This window comes from Temnothorax nylanderi, unplaced genomic scaffold (genome assembly GCF_030848795.1).
Source record: "Temnothorax nylanderi isolate EJ_2023f unplaced genomic scaffold, tnyl_v1.0 TNYL_tig0313_pilon, whole genome shotgun sequence".
Classification (NCBI taxonomy): domain Eukaryota; kingdom Metazoa; phylum Arthropoda; class Insecta; order Hymenoptera; family Formicidae; genus Temnothorax; species Temnothorax nylanderi.
In genome coordinates this window covers 204,971-223,715 of record NW_027249375.1, presented here as the reverse complement: position 1 = coordinate 223,715, position 18,745 = coordinate 204,971, and the positions used below count along the sequence as shown (strand labels likewise).

The 18,745-nt window shown below is 36.6% G+C and overlaps 1 protein-coding gene and 1 pseudogene across 2 annotated transcripts; both read left to right on the top strand.

The window, feature by feature from the left end:
• Positions 1-800: 800 nt before the first annotated feature.
• Positions 801-1,843, top strand: LOC139781049 (uncharacterized; annotated as a pseudogene).
• Positions 1,844-15,163: 13,320 nt separating this feature from the next.
• On the top strand, positions 15,164-18,420 carry LOC139781063 (uncharacterized). 2 transcript variants are annotated; one of them, XM_071719876.1, is made up of 4 exons: positions 15,164-15,390; positions 15,496-15,621; positions 16,162-16,259; positions 16,824-18,420. In XM_071719876.1, exons 1-4 carry the CDS (start codon positions 15,380-15,382, stop codon positions 17,051-17,053), a joined length of 465 nt encoding a protein of 154 aa, XP_071575977.1. In that variant the 5' UTR covers positions 15,164-15,379; the 3' UTR covers positions 17,054-18,420. The 2 variants fall into 2 exon arrangements, with proteins under 2 accessions (XP_071575977.1, XP_071575976.1); XM_071719875.1 differs by lacking the exon at positions 15,164-15,390 and having other exon boundaries at positions 15,439-15,621.
• Positions 18,421-18,745: the final 325 nt, after the last annotated feature.

Here is an 18,745-nt window from a genome sequence, read left to right as displayed (position 1 = left end):
ATGTATACAGTACATGTAAAGATTGATTTTTGACAAGTTTGGTTGCGTTAAGGAAAAATCTACTTTATATTTATATATATTTAGTACTTACAACATATTCCAAGTATTAAAGATATAGATTTACACCTATTTATTTACAAAAAAATTATTGCTGAGAAATATTTCTTAATTCCTCGTTAATCATACCTTAACGAGTTATGCGTCACAACTGAAGAGATTATGTTTTTATTTTTGAATGAGACTATTTCTTCTCGTAATCAAGATCCTGAAATTTAATTTGGCCACAGCAGCGACGATATTATCGATGCTAATTTCTGCGTTCTCAGATGACCAGTGATACGAATTGGAAATTACTCCGTTTGCAACATGCGTATCCATATCAGCTACTTTTTAAAAGGAAAACAGTTTGCTAAAATATTCAATACTTTGGTAATATTTAATACTTAATAGTAATAATAATCTAATATAATAATAATATTACATTAGTAACATTACTTCACAAAAATTGTTATTAAATCTTAACGTCAAGTAATTTTATTATCTATCATTTTGAAAAGTATAAGTTTCTCCAGTTATATTCTCTCCTAACTGCTGGAAACAGCATAAATTATTAATCAGCGATGCGTCTTGCTTGCAAATAACGTCGCATCGCTTAAATGTCAAAATGTGAGTGATCTTCACATCGAAGATCATTCACTTCGATTTTATAGGGCAACTAAATTTTTAAGAAAAATTAATAAGTAACAATGAAAGAAAAATAGTAAATTCAAGATGTAATCAGTGCGTTATCGAGATCCGAGATGGCTGAGGATAATGTCGACGATATCCTGGTGCGCCTCGACGAGATCGAGAAGCGCAGACGGAACTTCGGCATTTGGTACCGCGAGTCACGAGTAGCTCGTCCAGACACGCCAGGCACCAGGATCTATCCCGCGATTCGCCCGCGTCGATCCGTTTCCCATCCCTCTTCACGTTTCCCGTGATTTCGAACTTTACGTCCAACCTCGAAGAACGAGCTGTGTCAAAAGTCAGCTGCGCGGTTGAATCTCAACAGCAAATCGTTGAGCGGCAACCGACACTCGACGGCAAATCTGAGAACGCAGGAGGATCTTCTCGAAGTGGAACGAGGGAGACGAGTTGTCTTTAAGAATCTGTTGAAAAGCAACAACACGTCACCAGCTCACACCCGAGAAATTCTTCGGCCTCAACTTCCGTGGCAGATCGAGGGCACCGGCAAGGAGCGGTATCGTAAATCGAGTGACCAAGTATCCGCAAGAACCAATCAAAAAGAGATTAAAGAGCGATATGTCGAAGACCGCAGCCAGAGATAAAACGCAGCGTGTAACTGGCGAGAGATCCAACGTGCAGATATCCGGAATGAAAATGTGAACTCAAGTGAATGAAGTATATTTTAAGTTTCTGTTGATTTTTATTAATCATTAAAATTGTTTATTATCAATCAGATTTATTTTCTCAAACAAAGGGATTTTATATATTTTTTCTTTTTTTCTTCCGACTTCAAATTATTAATTTCTTAGTTTCTTTCAATTCTTGCGTTTACAGTACGCTCGTCTGTACAGATATCGGACATTCCGGTTCACGGGACAGAAGCTACGCAATCACGAGGCGCATGTCTAAGAAGTCGAGATTATGACAGAAGCGGCACGCTTATCGAGCGAATTATAGACAAACTGAACTATTGTTCATAGACAACAAGAGGGTGACCGTCCCATATCATCATCTAGGGAATAAGACACCCAGAAGAGTGCAGATATTACATTCGATTAATGGAACGGAAACTCCACGATTACACGAGTCTGCGGCGAAAATGTCCGTCAATTAACAATATGAGGCTTCAAAAAATTAATTAAAGATATATAAAATAATGCTGCAAGATAAAGTAACATAGCTTCCGAGATTTTAATCTATAACCGTCACGCACAAACTTTAAGCGGATATAATTCTATTATAATTATGCAGCCAATTTGGAATTAGAAAGCATTGATGAGTTTGATGACATTTATTGCACAAATAAATTACGATCAATTATATCTCTAATCTCAAGGAATTAAACATTATTTATTAATTTACTTTATTCTCTATGCATATAATGCTTCAAGTCCGTTTTGAGAACGTGAGACTTAATCAATTAACAACCAGTGAACTGCTCGCCGAAAATTTTTCGGTCTGAAACACAGTTTAGTTTTGCCGAAACAGTAAGTATGTGGATTTAAATGTTCACTCTGAGTTGGAATATAAAAATTCACACAAAAATATTATTATCGAAACAAACATCCTGTCACGGCTCTTATAGCTCTTTGTTATTTAAGTGATTTCTAATTGTATAAACCTTCTTTTATTAATTATATTAAAGATATATTTCGTAGCGTGTGTGAATCGGGCCGGGTTTTTCGTTCATGCACGGCAAATGCCAGTATCAGTAAAATACTTAATATAAATAAAAAAATATACCGTTAGTTGCCCGTAGCGATCTTTTAGACGGAGAGCTGGCTACATAAAAATGCAAGGTATAAGGTACATGAAATATTTATAGCTAGAGAGGTTCCATTAGCACTCCCGGACACTGAGTGACCAGTCTGCCTGCGCGCTTAGGAAGATTAAGGCGGGGGCGGACGGTCAAAAATGACAAATTTTACAAGGAAAAAATGATAAAGCTCAGGGATAAAAATTATAGAAATGTTAAGTATTTGTTGCTACGAAACGCGGAAAATTATTGGCAGACGATTTCGTGGAAGAGAAAGCGCCGGCAGACTGCAACAAAGCGGCGTTAACTTTTGTGAAAAAAAAATGATAAGCTTCATGATTAAAAATTATTGGTAATAATTATTAAACTGTTAACGAAGCTATGTGCTAAATGGCAGACGAAAAAACTGAAGACAACATCGAGGCAGACTGTGATGAAGAGCGCGGTTTCGATCGCGCTTCTTAATGAGTTAGTTCCGTACGATGCGTTACTACGATATGTTATTTTGTTAATTATATTATGTCGACAATAAGATAACAATTTCTATATTATATATATATAATAAATGCTAAAAAATATGTTTAACATTAGAATAATTTTTTTATTAACAAAAAAATACTATTCAAATATATCATTAGACTCGTGAAAATGTCAACAAATTTAAATAATTAAATCGTGTAGATTTAATTCCGGGGAGGGAAGGGTATTAATTTTCCAACATTAGCTGTGTTTCAAGTCCGACAAATAATCGGCGCGCAGTTTATTAAGTTGAAACATATGTATATATATATATATATATACATTGTAATTCGTTACTTCTGTAACTATTAATTTCTTTACTTGCGCACCACGTACCGCGCCTGACTCGTATCGCCGTCTATCAATTTGTTGAAAAAAATACTATAAAAAATTGTAGACTTATTCTATTTCGCTGTTTGCATCGGATTCATCGTACTGCATATCTTCTTCGCTTTCGCAATCGATATCATCCTCAGATTCGATTTCGTTGATATCTGCTGAAAAACGACATTAAAAATTAAAAATGACTATTAACAAATATGAGATTGAAAGCGTGTGCAAAGATTTGTACCTTCAGACTGTTCTTGATCAATAACAACGTCTTTAACACTAGATGGTATCTGAGGTCCATCGAACCATCGGAATGGTATTTGAAAGTTGATTATCACCCATCCGCAGTCTTCTGGTACCAAATTATACGCGCATTGGCGCTCCTTGGGTATTTTTTAGCAAAGTAGCAAGTATTTTATTTGGCAAAAATATTATTGAATACCAAAAAAACAAAATTTGTTGCAGGGATAAGAAAAACTACCATAAACCTTACCAGGATTGATAAAACAAAAATATATTTTTAAAAATAGAAACAAATACATTCTATAATATTGAAAATTTACTTATATGACAAAGTTACAAAAGCATTGTACAGTTTTACATGGGTTTTCAACTTTCCACGCGAAGCGTGGCCCACCCCACACTGCTTGTGCTTACACGCGAAAAATGTAAGAAAATGGGCTTCTTTAATTTGTTGTATTTTTTTCTTGATACTTAATGATATTTTGTCAACACAGTACGTAGTACGTACAATTTTCTAATATTCCTGGTGAAAAAATTTCTCATATTTTCTCATATTTCTCATATTTTCTCAGAAATTTTGCAAGAATTGGGACTTATAAAAAATTCTAAAAAAATATATAAAATTTTTCAGATACATTCAGAAATAATTGGATGAAGATTTTCGAAATATTTCAGTAGGGGGAAGTGGGGATCATTGATACAGCGGGAACATTGATACAGTCATCATATCTCTGCATGAGAAACATCTAAGAAGGTCACGTATTCATGCATATATGGCGTTATGATCACGGTCTTACATACAGGTCTGGAAACTTCAGTGGTGGGGGTAGGTCGCTTAGTGAAGTTGTTTTTATGTCATCTAATAGCCACTAGAGTCGTTGCGATCGATGTTCGCGCGGTGGCGAGGGACGCCGGAGGCCGGGGGGGATATCTGTCATATGAAATTTGGCGGAGTGGTTTTGTGTCTACTTCGTAGTCTCGACATTACGGGTTCGAATCTCCGTGCTTTTAAGTTTTTTTTTTAATCTTTTCACAAAGCAATGTGATAAATAATAATGCTTTAAATATAATTTAAGACTATAAATTAATGAAATATGTATATATAAAATAAATACGAGTTTTTATTCTGAAAATTAAGAACAAATAAAAATATCTTTTTATAAGTTTATTTTTATCCTTTTTCTTTTATTTTTGTGGGTATTCCAGGTTGTCAATTCAAGGTAAGTATAACGAATAAAAATCAACTCTTTCATTTTATCTCCTTTTATTTTATTTTTTTTAAATTCTTGCAGATATTTTAGTTTTTAAAATCAAGTAGATACGAGAGAAAATATAAATCAATCCTTCAATTTTTGCCATTTTATTTTATTTTTCACAGGTATTCCGAAGTTGAAATGGACAGTGTTTGGCTGCATGCAAGAAAGTATCGCAAGGTAAGAAACGATGATATTATTGAGTTAGGGTCAAAGCACGTAATATTGCGTAGCAATATATGACTGTCATATAATTGACTAATGAATAAGGTGCTTAACGTTTCGCTTACGTAAGCACCTTATTCATTAGTCAATTTGGACAATTTTTTCTTAACAACAAATTTTTTTTTCAGTTTTAAATTTTCCTGGTGAGCGTTTTGCCTCATTCTTAGTCGTATATAGTAAACTATTGCATAGGACAGGATTTCAGATGCATGTTCTTTACAGGGAAACGTGAAGGTGTAAGATTCAAGTACTTCATCGAGAGTTACATCGAAGACGTCAGCACGAGAGCAATATTTTGCAAACGACGCTTCAATATGACGGATCAGATTAAAGAAATGGAGATTTGCGTGAATCAGACCACCGCGTGATTTTATTTGAACCAGTTGCGACTCCGAGGATCCGAAACAGAAATCTCCGGCATTGTCAGTGCGGCCGTTAATAATTAGCCTACGATACGTTCGTACCCCCCGAGGAACCCACATGACATTTGAACGTGTCCCTTCCGCGAGACGTTTCGCTGTTAGCGCCCGCTGCTAGCTTCAGCTATACGAGTTTTCGGGTTACGTTCATCTGCGGACTTCGATGACAGCGACGAGTAGTGGCTATGCTAGAAACTAAATGCATCCTCGATAAGCGACCATGCCCCCACCACTAGAATTAGCGGTAGTCTCCAGACCTGTATGTAAGACCGTGGTTATGATACACGAATAACCTAACCAAATTTCGTACGCGAGCAGTAGCCACTTGATGAATGACAGGTATAAACGTGTTTTGCGTACTCTCAGGTAAATATTTTCAAAAGTCTTTGAAGCGTGATTTTTCACATTAATCTGATTAATACTAAATAAATATTTCGTCAAAAGTAAGAAACAGTATATCTCTTACTAATTTGTCGAAAATATTGACATGACTTTGTATTATTTTCGGCTGAGAATATAATTTTATTATGTATGACGCTGTGGGGCAGATTCGTACACTGACTCGTGGAGCACTTTGATACATATCAATATGTATCTATGTAGTTTATAGTATTAAGTAAGATATTTTTATTTTATTTTAGACAAAAATGGTAAGAACGTACCAAAAAAAGACCGAAGGGTCTATATTGATGAAGATGCCGTAAAATTGTTAATTCCGTATAAATAAATATCTCTATATCTCGAATCTATATACAATAAACATAGCTTGTTTTAATAATAATCCAATTTATTTCTGAATAATATTAATATAGATCATTGAGAATCAGTGCCCCATGCTCGTATCATTGTACCCCGCATATGAGGCACATTGATACGAATTTCATTTTTTACAAAAAATGTTATAACATTTCTTATTATTAACCTACAGCAAAAAGGCAATCAAAACACGTAAGTAGAAGGACAAGCCTTTAAATTTAACCTATTACATTTATCTTAATCTATCTGCAAAGTTATTTATTTAACTCTTGAAAAAAATCGTATCAATGATCCCCACTTCCCCCTATCCGTATCCCTTATAGAAATTTAATACTGTAAGTGATTATTTAGCTAGTAATTAATTACTTATTTTGAGTATTAAAATCATTAAAAACAGTACTTTTAATACTCAAAAGAAGTAATTAATCACTAGCCAAATAATCACTTACAGTATTAAATTTCTGTAAGGGATGTATTGTTACGTCCTGCGAACTCCACGATTTCCCTTTTTTGCGTGATTTTCCTATTAAGCGCTTAAGATATCCCTTAAGGTAAGGATAAATAAACTGAGCACGGACGGTTATCGATCGGCGAGTGAGCTTTGATCTCCTCACATTCCTTTTTTATGATCAAACTACCTATTTGCTTGGGCAACTAAAAGCAACCTTCCAGATGACGAAATACTGACAGACGGGGGATACGTGACCAGATTCTCATCAACCTTGTCGGCCCATAACTATAAAACACGGCGACATGGCGCTCCAAAAGGACCTTAATCCCAGACGGAGTTTGCTTAAAATCTTTATTGCATCGCGCGACTAGCTCAAAATTGCCCGCGCAATGTTCCGACAAACAGAAACGAGGTCTAAAACGTGTTGTTGGAAATCTTGTAAGAGCACGTGGCGGAAGTTTCTGTTTGCAATAAAACTGCAATTAAGATTAGATGGAATGCATTTGTCTGTCGGTGCTGAAAATAGGATGGCAAGATAAACTAAGAACCCAGAACTCTAATAAAAGAGAAATCGGCGATAGTCGAAAACAAATGAGTCACTGGAAGAAGCGATGGGTTACACCCCTAATAAGACAGTGGGGGCCTTACGAGGGGACTCACCAATGGAAAACCGGAAAAATCGATAACCGTCTCTAGCTTTCTAGGATAGGCGAAAACTTAAGAATCTACCTCTTGGGTGAGAAACATCTCGCCCAATAAGAAATCCTCTAAACAAAAATTAGAAACATCCCGCCAACCAGAAATTCCCAAAACGAAACACCTCCCTCAACGAAATCCATCCCTTCCATTCCTTAAATCTTCCTATATAAATCGCGACATCACGGGATTCCCTCTCTTAGTTCAGCTCCTCTTCAGACAGTTCATCTCTTCACCCCGGTTCATCTCTTAGATAAAAATCTCTTCCTTCCGGTTCATTTCTTCAGTTCAATTTACTTCCCTTCTCTTCCATTTTACGAATAGTATCACATTCAAACCCGATCTTGAGTTAAGTTAAATTCTGTGCGCGAACCTAAACTCATTGAGTATCGACGAGAGCCTATCCACAGGGCCCAAAAAGATCCAGCCAGATTGAACGTAACACATCAACAAGTAGTAAATCTTATTATCATTATTATTTATCGGTGGACTCGGGGTATCCCTTTCGTTGTCCCGGATTAGCCGATTTATCGGTGGATTCGGAATAATCTCTATTATTTCGGGTTAGCTGACTCGTCGGTGGACTCGAGGTATCCTTTCGTTGTCCCGGATTAGCCGATTTATCGGTGGACTCTGAATAATCTCTATTATTTCAGGTTAGCTGACTCGTCGGTGGACTCGGGGTATTCCTTTCCTTATTCCGGATTAACCGATTTATCGGTGGACTTGGAATACTCCTTCTCTACACGCAGAAAATTTTTCTCGAATATATAAGTAGGGGAGACCGGGGCCTAACCGTCAGTTTTTTTTCGGTGCCGATTTTTAACAAGAAAATAAATAATTTTAGTTAAATGTGGTATACCACTCTAAAGAGTGAACCTTTAGCTACAAAATTTATATAGGAAATTTTTATCTACGTCGCTTTGTTTAACCGGTATAGAACAAAAACGACAACGGTGGAAAAATTGAAATCTCAAAAATGCCGGGGTTTAACCGTCACACTGCGTTTTCAATACATATACGTACATCTAATCCTGAAAAATAATAGGATACTTCTTAATAATTGTTTTTTAAGAGAAAAATATAAAAATTTATTTAAAATTTTTATGCGAAACGTTATTAAAAAATAGTTACGAGGGTTCCTCTTTCCGCAGAAGTTACTCGCCCGACTTGTTTCACTCCTCGACGTCCGATGACTCTATTCGGTGTCTGAACGGTTGTAATTCCCGTCTCATCCATATTCCATATGCAGTGAGCCTGGAAATGCCCGGAAATGCCTTGGAAATGCACCCGGACTGCTTACTGACGGATTAACCCCAAACACAAGTTTCAGGTTTGATCGCCCACGAAATATTAGACATCAACGATAATGAAAAAACTACACTGGATTCGTGTTCAGCATGCATTACTTTTTATAATCACGTACCTCGAGATTTGGAGAGCAAATATTATTGCAGATATTACAAAATTTCCACGCGCAGAAAATGTAACTTTCACCTTCCGAAAACACGTTTGCTCTCGTAAAAATCATAACACGGCAGGTAACTTGCCGAAACTCCGTTGGTCAAATGGGTACCATAAGCAGCGTTTACAATGTTAATAGCGAGTTCGCACAATATACAGATTCCGAGATATTTGATTTGACGGTTCAACCCCGGCGACGGTTAGGCCCCGGTCTCCCCTATACACGAACAAAGTAAATACCATACTAATCTTGCACTTCTAGGATATAGTCATAATATGCAAAAGATTTCAAGAAAGTATAGGAAATTTTAGAGAGCAAAGAATAAAACTATACGCAGAAGTAAATATTTCCACAAAGTATGGGACTTTAGAGCGCGTTTTACTACATGTAGAATGCACGTACAGAAAATCCGATTATAATATATTTTATCCCCAATATGGCTGATGGACAAAAAACGAGACGTCTGTTGCAGTCTTGCAAAAACATAAGTTGCTGTTATAGGCTGTGGCGGTCAGCTGTCCGCCACGAGCGAACTTGAGAACGCTGTAGAAACCCTGCCGAGCTGCCCTAGATATAGAGGTCGATGTTGAATTTTAATCACGCGAGAATATACCGGTGATGCGCCGCGTAGCGGGCGCGAGCCGAACCCTCTCGCCGCGCGAGCCCGCGTTGCCGCTCGCGCCGCGCGCCTTCCGTCGTCCACGATCGTGTTTACTATCGCATTTCTATGAAGAACATAGACTATTGCCAGATACGCAACGAATATTTCTATGCAGTTCACATTAGGTACCACCCTGGATTATATTTTTCCTATACTGTCTTAAGAAACAACACGCAATCCAAGACATCTGTGAAGTTGGCAATTCAAGCTACAACGTCGAATATACACATATTAGTATGGGACTTTTTGGACTTTTTTTACTTTTCTCATATTTCCTTGTTAGTATGGCAAACTTATTTACCTTTAGGTTACAAGATGTATCTGATCAAACTATTACTTTTCTATTGTCATATATTAATTTCCGGTTGAATACGCGTATATCCTACCGGTGCCGAGCAAATCTAGTAAATTTTATTATGAGTATTCTACATTATTCGAGAAAAATTTTCTGCGTGTATTAGTTCGGGTTAGCTGACTCGTCAGTGGACTCAGGGTATTCTTTTGATTTCTTTAATCTCCAAAACCCGAGGTGACTTCCCCGTAGTTAGCGGACTTTAATATTTAACAATCCGCTAACTTGTAGTGGATTCGGGCGGTCCCACCCGCAAGAAGTCGCGAAACGCCGCGAAACACGCCCTGGCGAAAATTAAGAAGATTTATAAAGCGTTGACAACCGTTCAATGAGGGTTTTTTGAGAGTTTATACGCTTTCAAACTTTATAAGAACGCTTACACAATGCCGTTGGGTTTTAAACGCTTCCAGAACGCTGACGTTAGTGCCAGTTCTGAGCTGAGCGTTGAATGGCGGCCGAAGAGGACGACCACGACGGCTCGCGCCGCCACGGAAGCCTCGCAGCAAGGAAGATCTGCGGGAGGCCAAGGCACGGGACCAAGCTCGGATCCCCGGGACCGGCGCGAGAATGCCGATCGGTTCACCTCGCCCAGGCCCGGCACGTCAGCCAAACCCGCTTCCCGACCAAGCCCGACACGCCCCGCTCCTCAGAGCCAATCCTTATTCCGAAGTTACGGATCCAATTTGCCGACTTCCCTTACCTACATTAGTCTATCGACTAGAGGCTCTTTACCTTGGAGACCTGCTGCGGATATGGGTACGAACCGGCGCGACACCTCCACGTGGCCCTCTCCTGGATTTTCAAGGTCCGAGGGGAAGATCCGGACACCGCCGCAACTGCGGTGCTCTTCGCGTTCCAAACCCTATCTCCCTGCTAGAGGTTTCCAGGGAACTCGAACGCTTATACAGAAAAGAAAACTCTTCCCGGAGTTAACGCGTTCTGTAAGCGTTAACGCAAACGGCTTGGAGACGCCCAAGAAACGCTTTTCCCGACTCCGTAACACAAGCGTTTTCCCTCCGTTCAGCAAACGTTCTTCTAACAATGCCGCTAGGCGGCGCATCTTTCTCGCATTTAAAATACATCCAGCCACGTATATAAGCAGACCCCCTGCGAGGCGAACGAAAAGCCAGATTTTAACATTTAACGCTCTTTACGCCGTTTCTTCTAACGACAAGAGTAAACGCCCGTTAAGCTCAATTAATAGAAGCTGCACGCAGTTTCCAATGATGAAAGCAAACGCTTTCGACTTATTAAACGCTTAACAGAGGATTTCTAAGTGCCCGTCTACAATAGGTGTTTTAAGCCCTAAGCCCTAAGAAATTGACTAATCACAGTCAATTATTCTCCTCAAATTCAACTGTGATTGAACAATTTCTTAAGGCTTAGGGCTTAAAACACCTATTGTAGATGGGCACTAAATGTTTTAAAGAACTCTCAGCAAACGTCATACGTCATTAACGTCATGTAAACGCTGTGCAAACTCTCAAAAACGCTATATACAAACGCCTTTCAAACGCTGCAGCGTTGCAATTTCTGCTCTACGAACTCTCTACTGACCGTTTCTAAACTCTCAACGAACTTCCGCAAACGCTCATGTAAACACTGTGCAAACTCTCAAAAACGCTATATACAAAACGCCGTTCAAACGCTGCAGTGTTGCAATTTCCGCTCTACAAACTCTCAACTGACCGTTTCTAAACTCTCAACGAACTTCCGCAAATGCTCACGTAAACGTCAAACAAACGTTTATGAAACTTCTCATTTTCGCCAGGGCGAAAGGAATCGACGGAACAGGCTGGTTTCAATAAAATCAAACGTCCTAAAACCTTAAATAACCTTATTTCAATGGCGTTATCCTTATTTTCCATGTATAAATTCTTGTCTCTCTGTTTTCACCCCGCGAACATCTCTTTATATTTTATTTTTAATCGCGACTTAATTTATAGTTTCAAATACACATATACACCACATGCACACTTAATTAAACCATTATGTAATTCAACGCCGATCTCGATGTAATAATACCGCGCAGGATGTCCATTTCCAAATAGGTCTCCCTTCCAAAATCCTGCCCGATCACCCCCGCACTCTTGTAACACTCGCGAGAAGTACACACACATGTTACACCTACATTTCATACATTTACCCTTCATCTGGATTTATTTATTATTTGTACGATTGCCTGATTCTCTTTACTCAATGTCACTAGTAAATTCTATGTTAATTTGTAATAAATGTTCTATTTATTTCTAAGCTAAACTCAATGTTTCTTCATTTTAAATAAGACCTCGCTCTCAAACCCTTTCCACCTCTCGAAATCGCACGAGGTCCGATCCTAAGTTAAAGGGATTAAATTCCCTGACTTAAAAAAGGACCGACGATCGCACCGCTCACGGAAGGCGTCCTACCGTCCCTACGGACGTTGACCCTTCCTGAGCCATCGAAAGTGCGTTTGGCTCGCGCCACGCGCCTCAGAGCGTGTACCTGCGAGCAATATTCTTCAGCTTCTAGTTGGGTTCTTCCTTACCCCGACCCCTCTCTGGTTAGCCTTTCCTTTGCTTCCCAGATTTTCTTATTCTAATCCCGGGGTTGGACGTAACAGTATGAAAATTTCTGATAAATTGCACAGATCTTTTCATATTTATTTAGATTTCTACAAAGATATATTACCGGAAAGTATTTTATTCTTATTTTATTTGAGTTTTTCTGAAAAACGTTCCAAATCGTATAAAAAATCTGAAAAATTTTTAGTATTCTGAGAAAATCTAAAAATTTTTATCGAAATTCTGATTAATAATATGAAAAAGTCTGAGATATTTTTCCACCAGGGATATTAATAAAATAAAACATTTCAGCAAAATGTTTAAAAATTTTAATCTTTGTTTATATGGAAAACTTAAAAATTGTTGATTTAGTCGGATTAATTAAGATTTGAATATCTTAAAAACTAGACGTTTTCGCACCTGTAGCATTCGATTACACTTTATAAGTGCTACGTGCCGGACAAATTTCATCAAAATCGGGCCGGGTCGGATACGGAAGTCTTACCTGATTTTTACTCCCCACTATCGAAAAATGAAGCTCACGTCATGGTAATTTCTTCGATCGAGAATACATACCTACCTTTTATTCGACGGTGTTCCGAGATTTAACGCGCATAATAAAAAACATTTAGAACCTGTACGTTTATAGCACATCAGGTTTATTAAAACTTACTGACAATGAGATTAGAAATCACCTCAGATGACCGATTACTTTACAAAAATTAATAAAGTACATCAGTAAGAATTTATGTTATAAATTCGAAATAACAATATAAGTTTGAATAAGGTTATGAGTATATATAATATATTTATAATAAATAAATAATAATGTATAATTATATAACAGTTAATATATGTTTAATAAAAAAATAACAATGAAAAATTCAATGAAAACATATATGTGTAAATGTTTAGAAGAGAAATAACAAGTAATTTAAAATAATTGTTATAAATTTACTTCCTACTTTTGATACCATTTCCTAATATACATTTTATAGTTAGATACCTTTTTTACAGAGATCATTTTTTTTTACTTCAATTACATGGTTAAAATCTTTCAATATTTCTAAGAAAAAATTTTTTTTTCAACGTTACGTACTCGATCAATATTGACCGCTGTCTTTCTTACAATTATATTTAGCTCAACCTCCCCCCCTTGTGCACGCGCAAACACACACACACACACACACACACACACACATATGTTGGGCAGTGGATTATTTTAAATGATAAAGAGTCAGTAGCCTAGTTTACATCGATTTCTTGATACGCGTATTAAGTAATATATTTGAGCTGATCCAGCCAATAAACAAACTAATTTACTAATTATTTACTATTTAATACGCGTATCAAGTGATCGATGTAAACTAGGCCAATATGCTCGATAGATAGTTTTTATTACACTTATTGTTAGAGAGATCGCGATCGATGCGCGCTGGCCGACGAACAGAGCCAATTAAAGGGAGAACGCAAGAATCGACAGTACCGAATGAACGGTATTTGATATCACGCGTTGAGTCTCATCGAGGCCGTGAACGTATTCGGACGTGTGTATTGTCATAGTATAATTATTCAAATGGTAACGTATATAGGTAATAATGTCTTACACCGATAATCTCCCGAATGAAGCAGATCCACTGTTAGAGGATGACAATGTGGACAAGAGAGAAATACGAGGGAAGCAATTCGCGCTCGCGAAATTAAGGATAAATATATATTTTTTTTCAGGATTCTATTTAATCCTTCCTTTGTGGAATTAAGGGGATCCTGGAGTGACAGCGACAAGGCATAATCGGTCTGAGCAATATCTTTGAATTGGCTGAACAGAATGGAAAATCCTTTTACACGATTAAAGTATACGCACAAAAATGTAGAGGGCTGTACATGATTTTTTTCTGATAAACTAAAAAAAATTTTATTTTTATAAATATTGTTTTCACCTGACGACAATATTTGCTTTATACAAAAATTCTGCAGTTTTTCTATAGAAAATAGTGATGCAGCCCTCTACAAAAAACTGTCAGGAATAATATCGTGCAATTAGAAGTAAGATTTGAAGCCTAAAAAAAAGATATTACTTAAACCAGTGGAAGATGCAAGGTTAGGTGCTATCCTTGTCTATATCCTTGTCTATACAAGGACAGAAATAGGTCGATAACATAGAAAATGGTAATTTTGTCGGTTATACAGACGGCTCCAGCATCACCTTATAATAATATCACTACAAATATTGCAGCTAGTGGTAGCAGTATTATTGACCCAAAACTCCCAAGCTCCCCAAGCTTGACGACCAATTTTACATTTAAGGCTCCTGGGTACCCAGTGAGAAATGGTTGTTCGAATCGACGTCGATTCGAGCTCGAAGGGATCGAGTGGTCATCGACGATCGATTTCAACTAAATTTCGATGTGTTTTCGATCAATTGTTTAGACATGAGGAAATACCTAATTTCAATAATATGTCTCGGAATTTCTCATTTACTTTGCGTTTTCACTTTAAAAATACATACAAATACTAACATGTCGATTCGACATCGATTCGACATCGATGCAATATCATTAAATGTGAGAATTCGAAATGCTCGCAAATTGTGATTAAATTAATCAGTGAGTTGAAATAAACATGTACGAAACATGTTACTATTACGTTTTTCGACTGAAGATGTAAACTCTTTTTGGATCAGCCGACAGTCGTTTGAATTTGGTAAGTAACTCCCGCCCTACTTATATATATGTACATACATATTCGCTACGCCGCCGGGCCCCGGATCGCTGTACTCAGATTCGCTATCTCGGTACCTTCGTGGTTCGCACGTGTTCGCCATCTTAATCTCATAATTTATTCGTAATATTCCTGGTGCTGTTCGGGACTCGATCTCGTGATTTGTGCTTGCAATAATAAATCAGACAATTTAGACATTTACAGTGTAATTGATCTCTCGACTCGCCCGATCGCGAGCGCCGTAGATCATCCGCGGGAGCATGAGCACGCGGTACAAGATTTTACAGTTATATCAATTCAAGACTTTAATTTATCCTTATTCTTACTTATATTTTCTTTTAAATATTCGTGTTTGTATCATGAATTTGATTTACAGACTTTACGGTAATCATATTGGAATCATTCCACCGGCGTTGATTGACCTGTTGCTTCTTGAGGCCTGTGTTTGGTTATGTTTGGATGCTACTTTTAATGTTTTACTGCCATGGCTCAACTATTACCAGTAAGTTATTCTCGATCATGGTCTTGCATTTAGAAATATTTACATTTTGTCTTGAAAGCAATACAGAAGTATATGTCTGTGGAAGTTCAGCCTCAGAGGTAAAATACCTGATGCTACTTCGCGATCGTTCAAGTATTTTTTGTTACAAGGTCAAATTCAAGCATATCTCGTGCTAAATTATTTCACTACCTACATGAATATTATTTAAAATATTCATGTAGGTAGTTTATTACTGTTCATGGCATAATGTTGAGGTTAGGGATTGTGTTGGTGGCCGGCTTTTGAGTAGGAATGTCTCTTGTTCACTAGTAATCTTTTTGTGGACTTTTCAACTTGTATTGTTTATTTTATTATCAATTTCATTAGCGATTTACGGACGAAACCTGTCAGCCTAGCCTCCTTTGAAGCTGATAGATTAATTTGATACATGTACTTATTATTTAACAGGAGCTTTTGTAATATATTAGCCCGTGGATTTCATTTTAAATTATTTTCGTGAGGTGTTCTGATTATGTACTATAAACTGTTTGTGTTTATCAGTGCAGAAAAACTTTTAGACGCAGGGCTGCTACAGCTGTTCAAAATCGAGAGGCGTTTCTTGAATTGCGACAACCTGTTATTGTGGACTGCCCTCAAAGGTGAGAATGTTATTTACTTCTAGTGAAACATGTGTTTCACATCTCTCAATAGATTGATCTTTTCAGTACATGTTAAAATTCATGTTAAAGCAAGTATTGATTCCAATGCATCATTGCTCAATGTTTCATTTTGTACCTAATTGAGGACTTAGTTCAATAAATGCATTTGATTTAAAAGTTTCTGAACTATAATGTACTGTAAATTCTATGTTCTAGTATTTAGTTTATCCAGAAGTAGTGTTTTTTTATTTGTTTAATAAGCCCTGATATGAAAATGTAGGTTTTCTGTCAATAAAGAAATGTAAAGTGTTGAATTGTTTTAATTGTCCAATTTTACCTATTTGCTTTTACTTTTCATGGAAGTGAAAGTTGGAGTTCATTTTCTGACTAATATTTAACTGGGTATAGGAGTTTTTCATTTTAACTATGGACATAGATTTACTTTTACATAAAACAATATAATGTTTAAAAAGAGTAATAATTTTCCTTTGCATTTGTTTTGTAGTTTGAACAAACATAAATTAGTGTACAGCTTTATACAATCTGTGCTTTTGCCTTATTCAGGTGCTGTCAGTTTAAAAATAGATGATACAGACTTCTCAGCGTGTAAAAAAGGAGTACAAGTTTGGCTCAAAGATGCCAAATGGAGAGATCAAGAAGGTAGCACTTCTAGTCAGCAGCCATGTCCTAGTCAGAAGAAAAGTACCAGGAGAGAAAGAGGATTGAGGCAGAACTATAGCAGTAATAGTGAAGAGAGTACTTCTTCAACCAAACATGCAGCTACTATAATTTAATAATGTTGCTGTCTAAAATATGCGTAGGATGACATCTTAGGGTGCATTCGGGGAGCACGCTATTAGCACAATTATCGTCCAAAACTGTTCGAGGAGACGCTTTGTGGCGCTGTAATATACGATGATGACGTCACTGTAAAGGCAGCGTGACGTCATCACTCGCGCTATTTTCGCTATTATTTTCGAGGTGAGGCACGAAATGCTATTGGCACTTAGGCTGCGTTCGGGAAGCGCGCTATCGCTATCGCGCTATTGGCTCCTCGAACGAAGTTCATAGCGTTTGCGTTTATAGCGTTAATAGCGTCTCCCCGAGTGCACCCCTAGTAAACACAACGTTACATGTAAAGTACATATTAGTTAAAATTTCCTATTCAACAATATAACTTAACATGTAACAATGTAATGTAACACTTATGTTATATAATAGTTACATTGTTGAGTAGGAAATTACAACTATCATTTACATTACATGTAACATTGTGTTTACTGGAATATATCTCTTTTCGTACTAAAACCTATATATATTATTTTATTCCTTTTATTTAGTTATTGCAACATAGTCAGAGGTTGTATTGAATTTTTGAGAAGATTTAATGAAGTTTTATTGTAATATGTTCAGTTATTTTATTTGTTTGAGAAGATTTATTGTAACAAAAGTTTTATTTGTTCAGATACAGTATAGTTATTTTGAAATACTTTAGAAATTTATGCTGTGAGGTACTTAGCATGTTATTCCTATGAGTCAAACTGTCTGTCATCTCATTACCACAGTAGATTTATTCTGACATTAGATGCAATCATTTAAATTTCTGAAGCCTTAATGCTAGTCTACAATCTTGCTTTAAGAAAATATTTTAGCTCTAAGCTGTAAATTGTAATCAATCACAGTCGATTCTCCTTACATTTGACTGTGGTCACAGCTTATGGATTAGAGCTAAAATATTTTTTTAAAACAAGATTGTAAATTAGTACTTATATTTGTTTTAAATTTAGTGTTTGCCTATGTTTATCACGGTTCATTAAAATTAAAAGTGAAAAATATTTTTTTTTTTCTGTTCATTATGGCATTTCTTATAAAATATTCAAATAGATATGCATGCTTCGTACAGAAATTTGATTCCTTTTTTCCTATAGGTTTTCTTGTATAAACCAAAACTGGTTTGTCAATTTTTATCATTTTTGTTTACTCTACTAATTTTTAAGAGCTCTTGTATACATTTTTTATTTTTAACATGTTTTCTCTGTGGTCATTTCAGTTAGTTTCATTGATCTCATTATAGTCAAATGTATAAATGTATGCATATTTTCAATTGTAGTCGTTAAAAATGTTCTTTATGTGATCATTAAAATTGATGTTAATCTCAAAATTGATTTTCTGTACACAATCCTCTTGATTCAAGCAGGCAATGATGCCACGAAGATTATAATTCGACTGAATTCCAAAGGTATTTTATCATATTTTATTCACATACATGGCCGGTTGTTCTGTTTATTGATGTTATCAGGAGGGAAGGAAAAAGGAAAATGAGGGGAGAGGGTGCACTACATTCGATTCGACGTCGATTCGACCTCTTTTCGAAGATGACAAAGTAAACTATGTAATGAGTCTAAATGTCACAATGATGTCTGAATACACGCGTATTTGCTATGGGTTCAAAATATATGCAGATCGAAATTTCATCGAAATTCCAT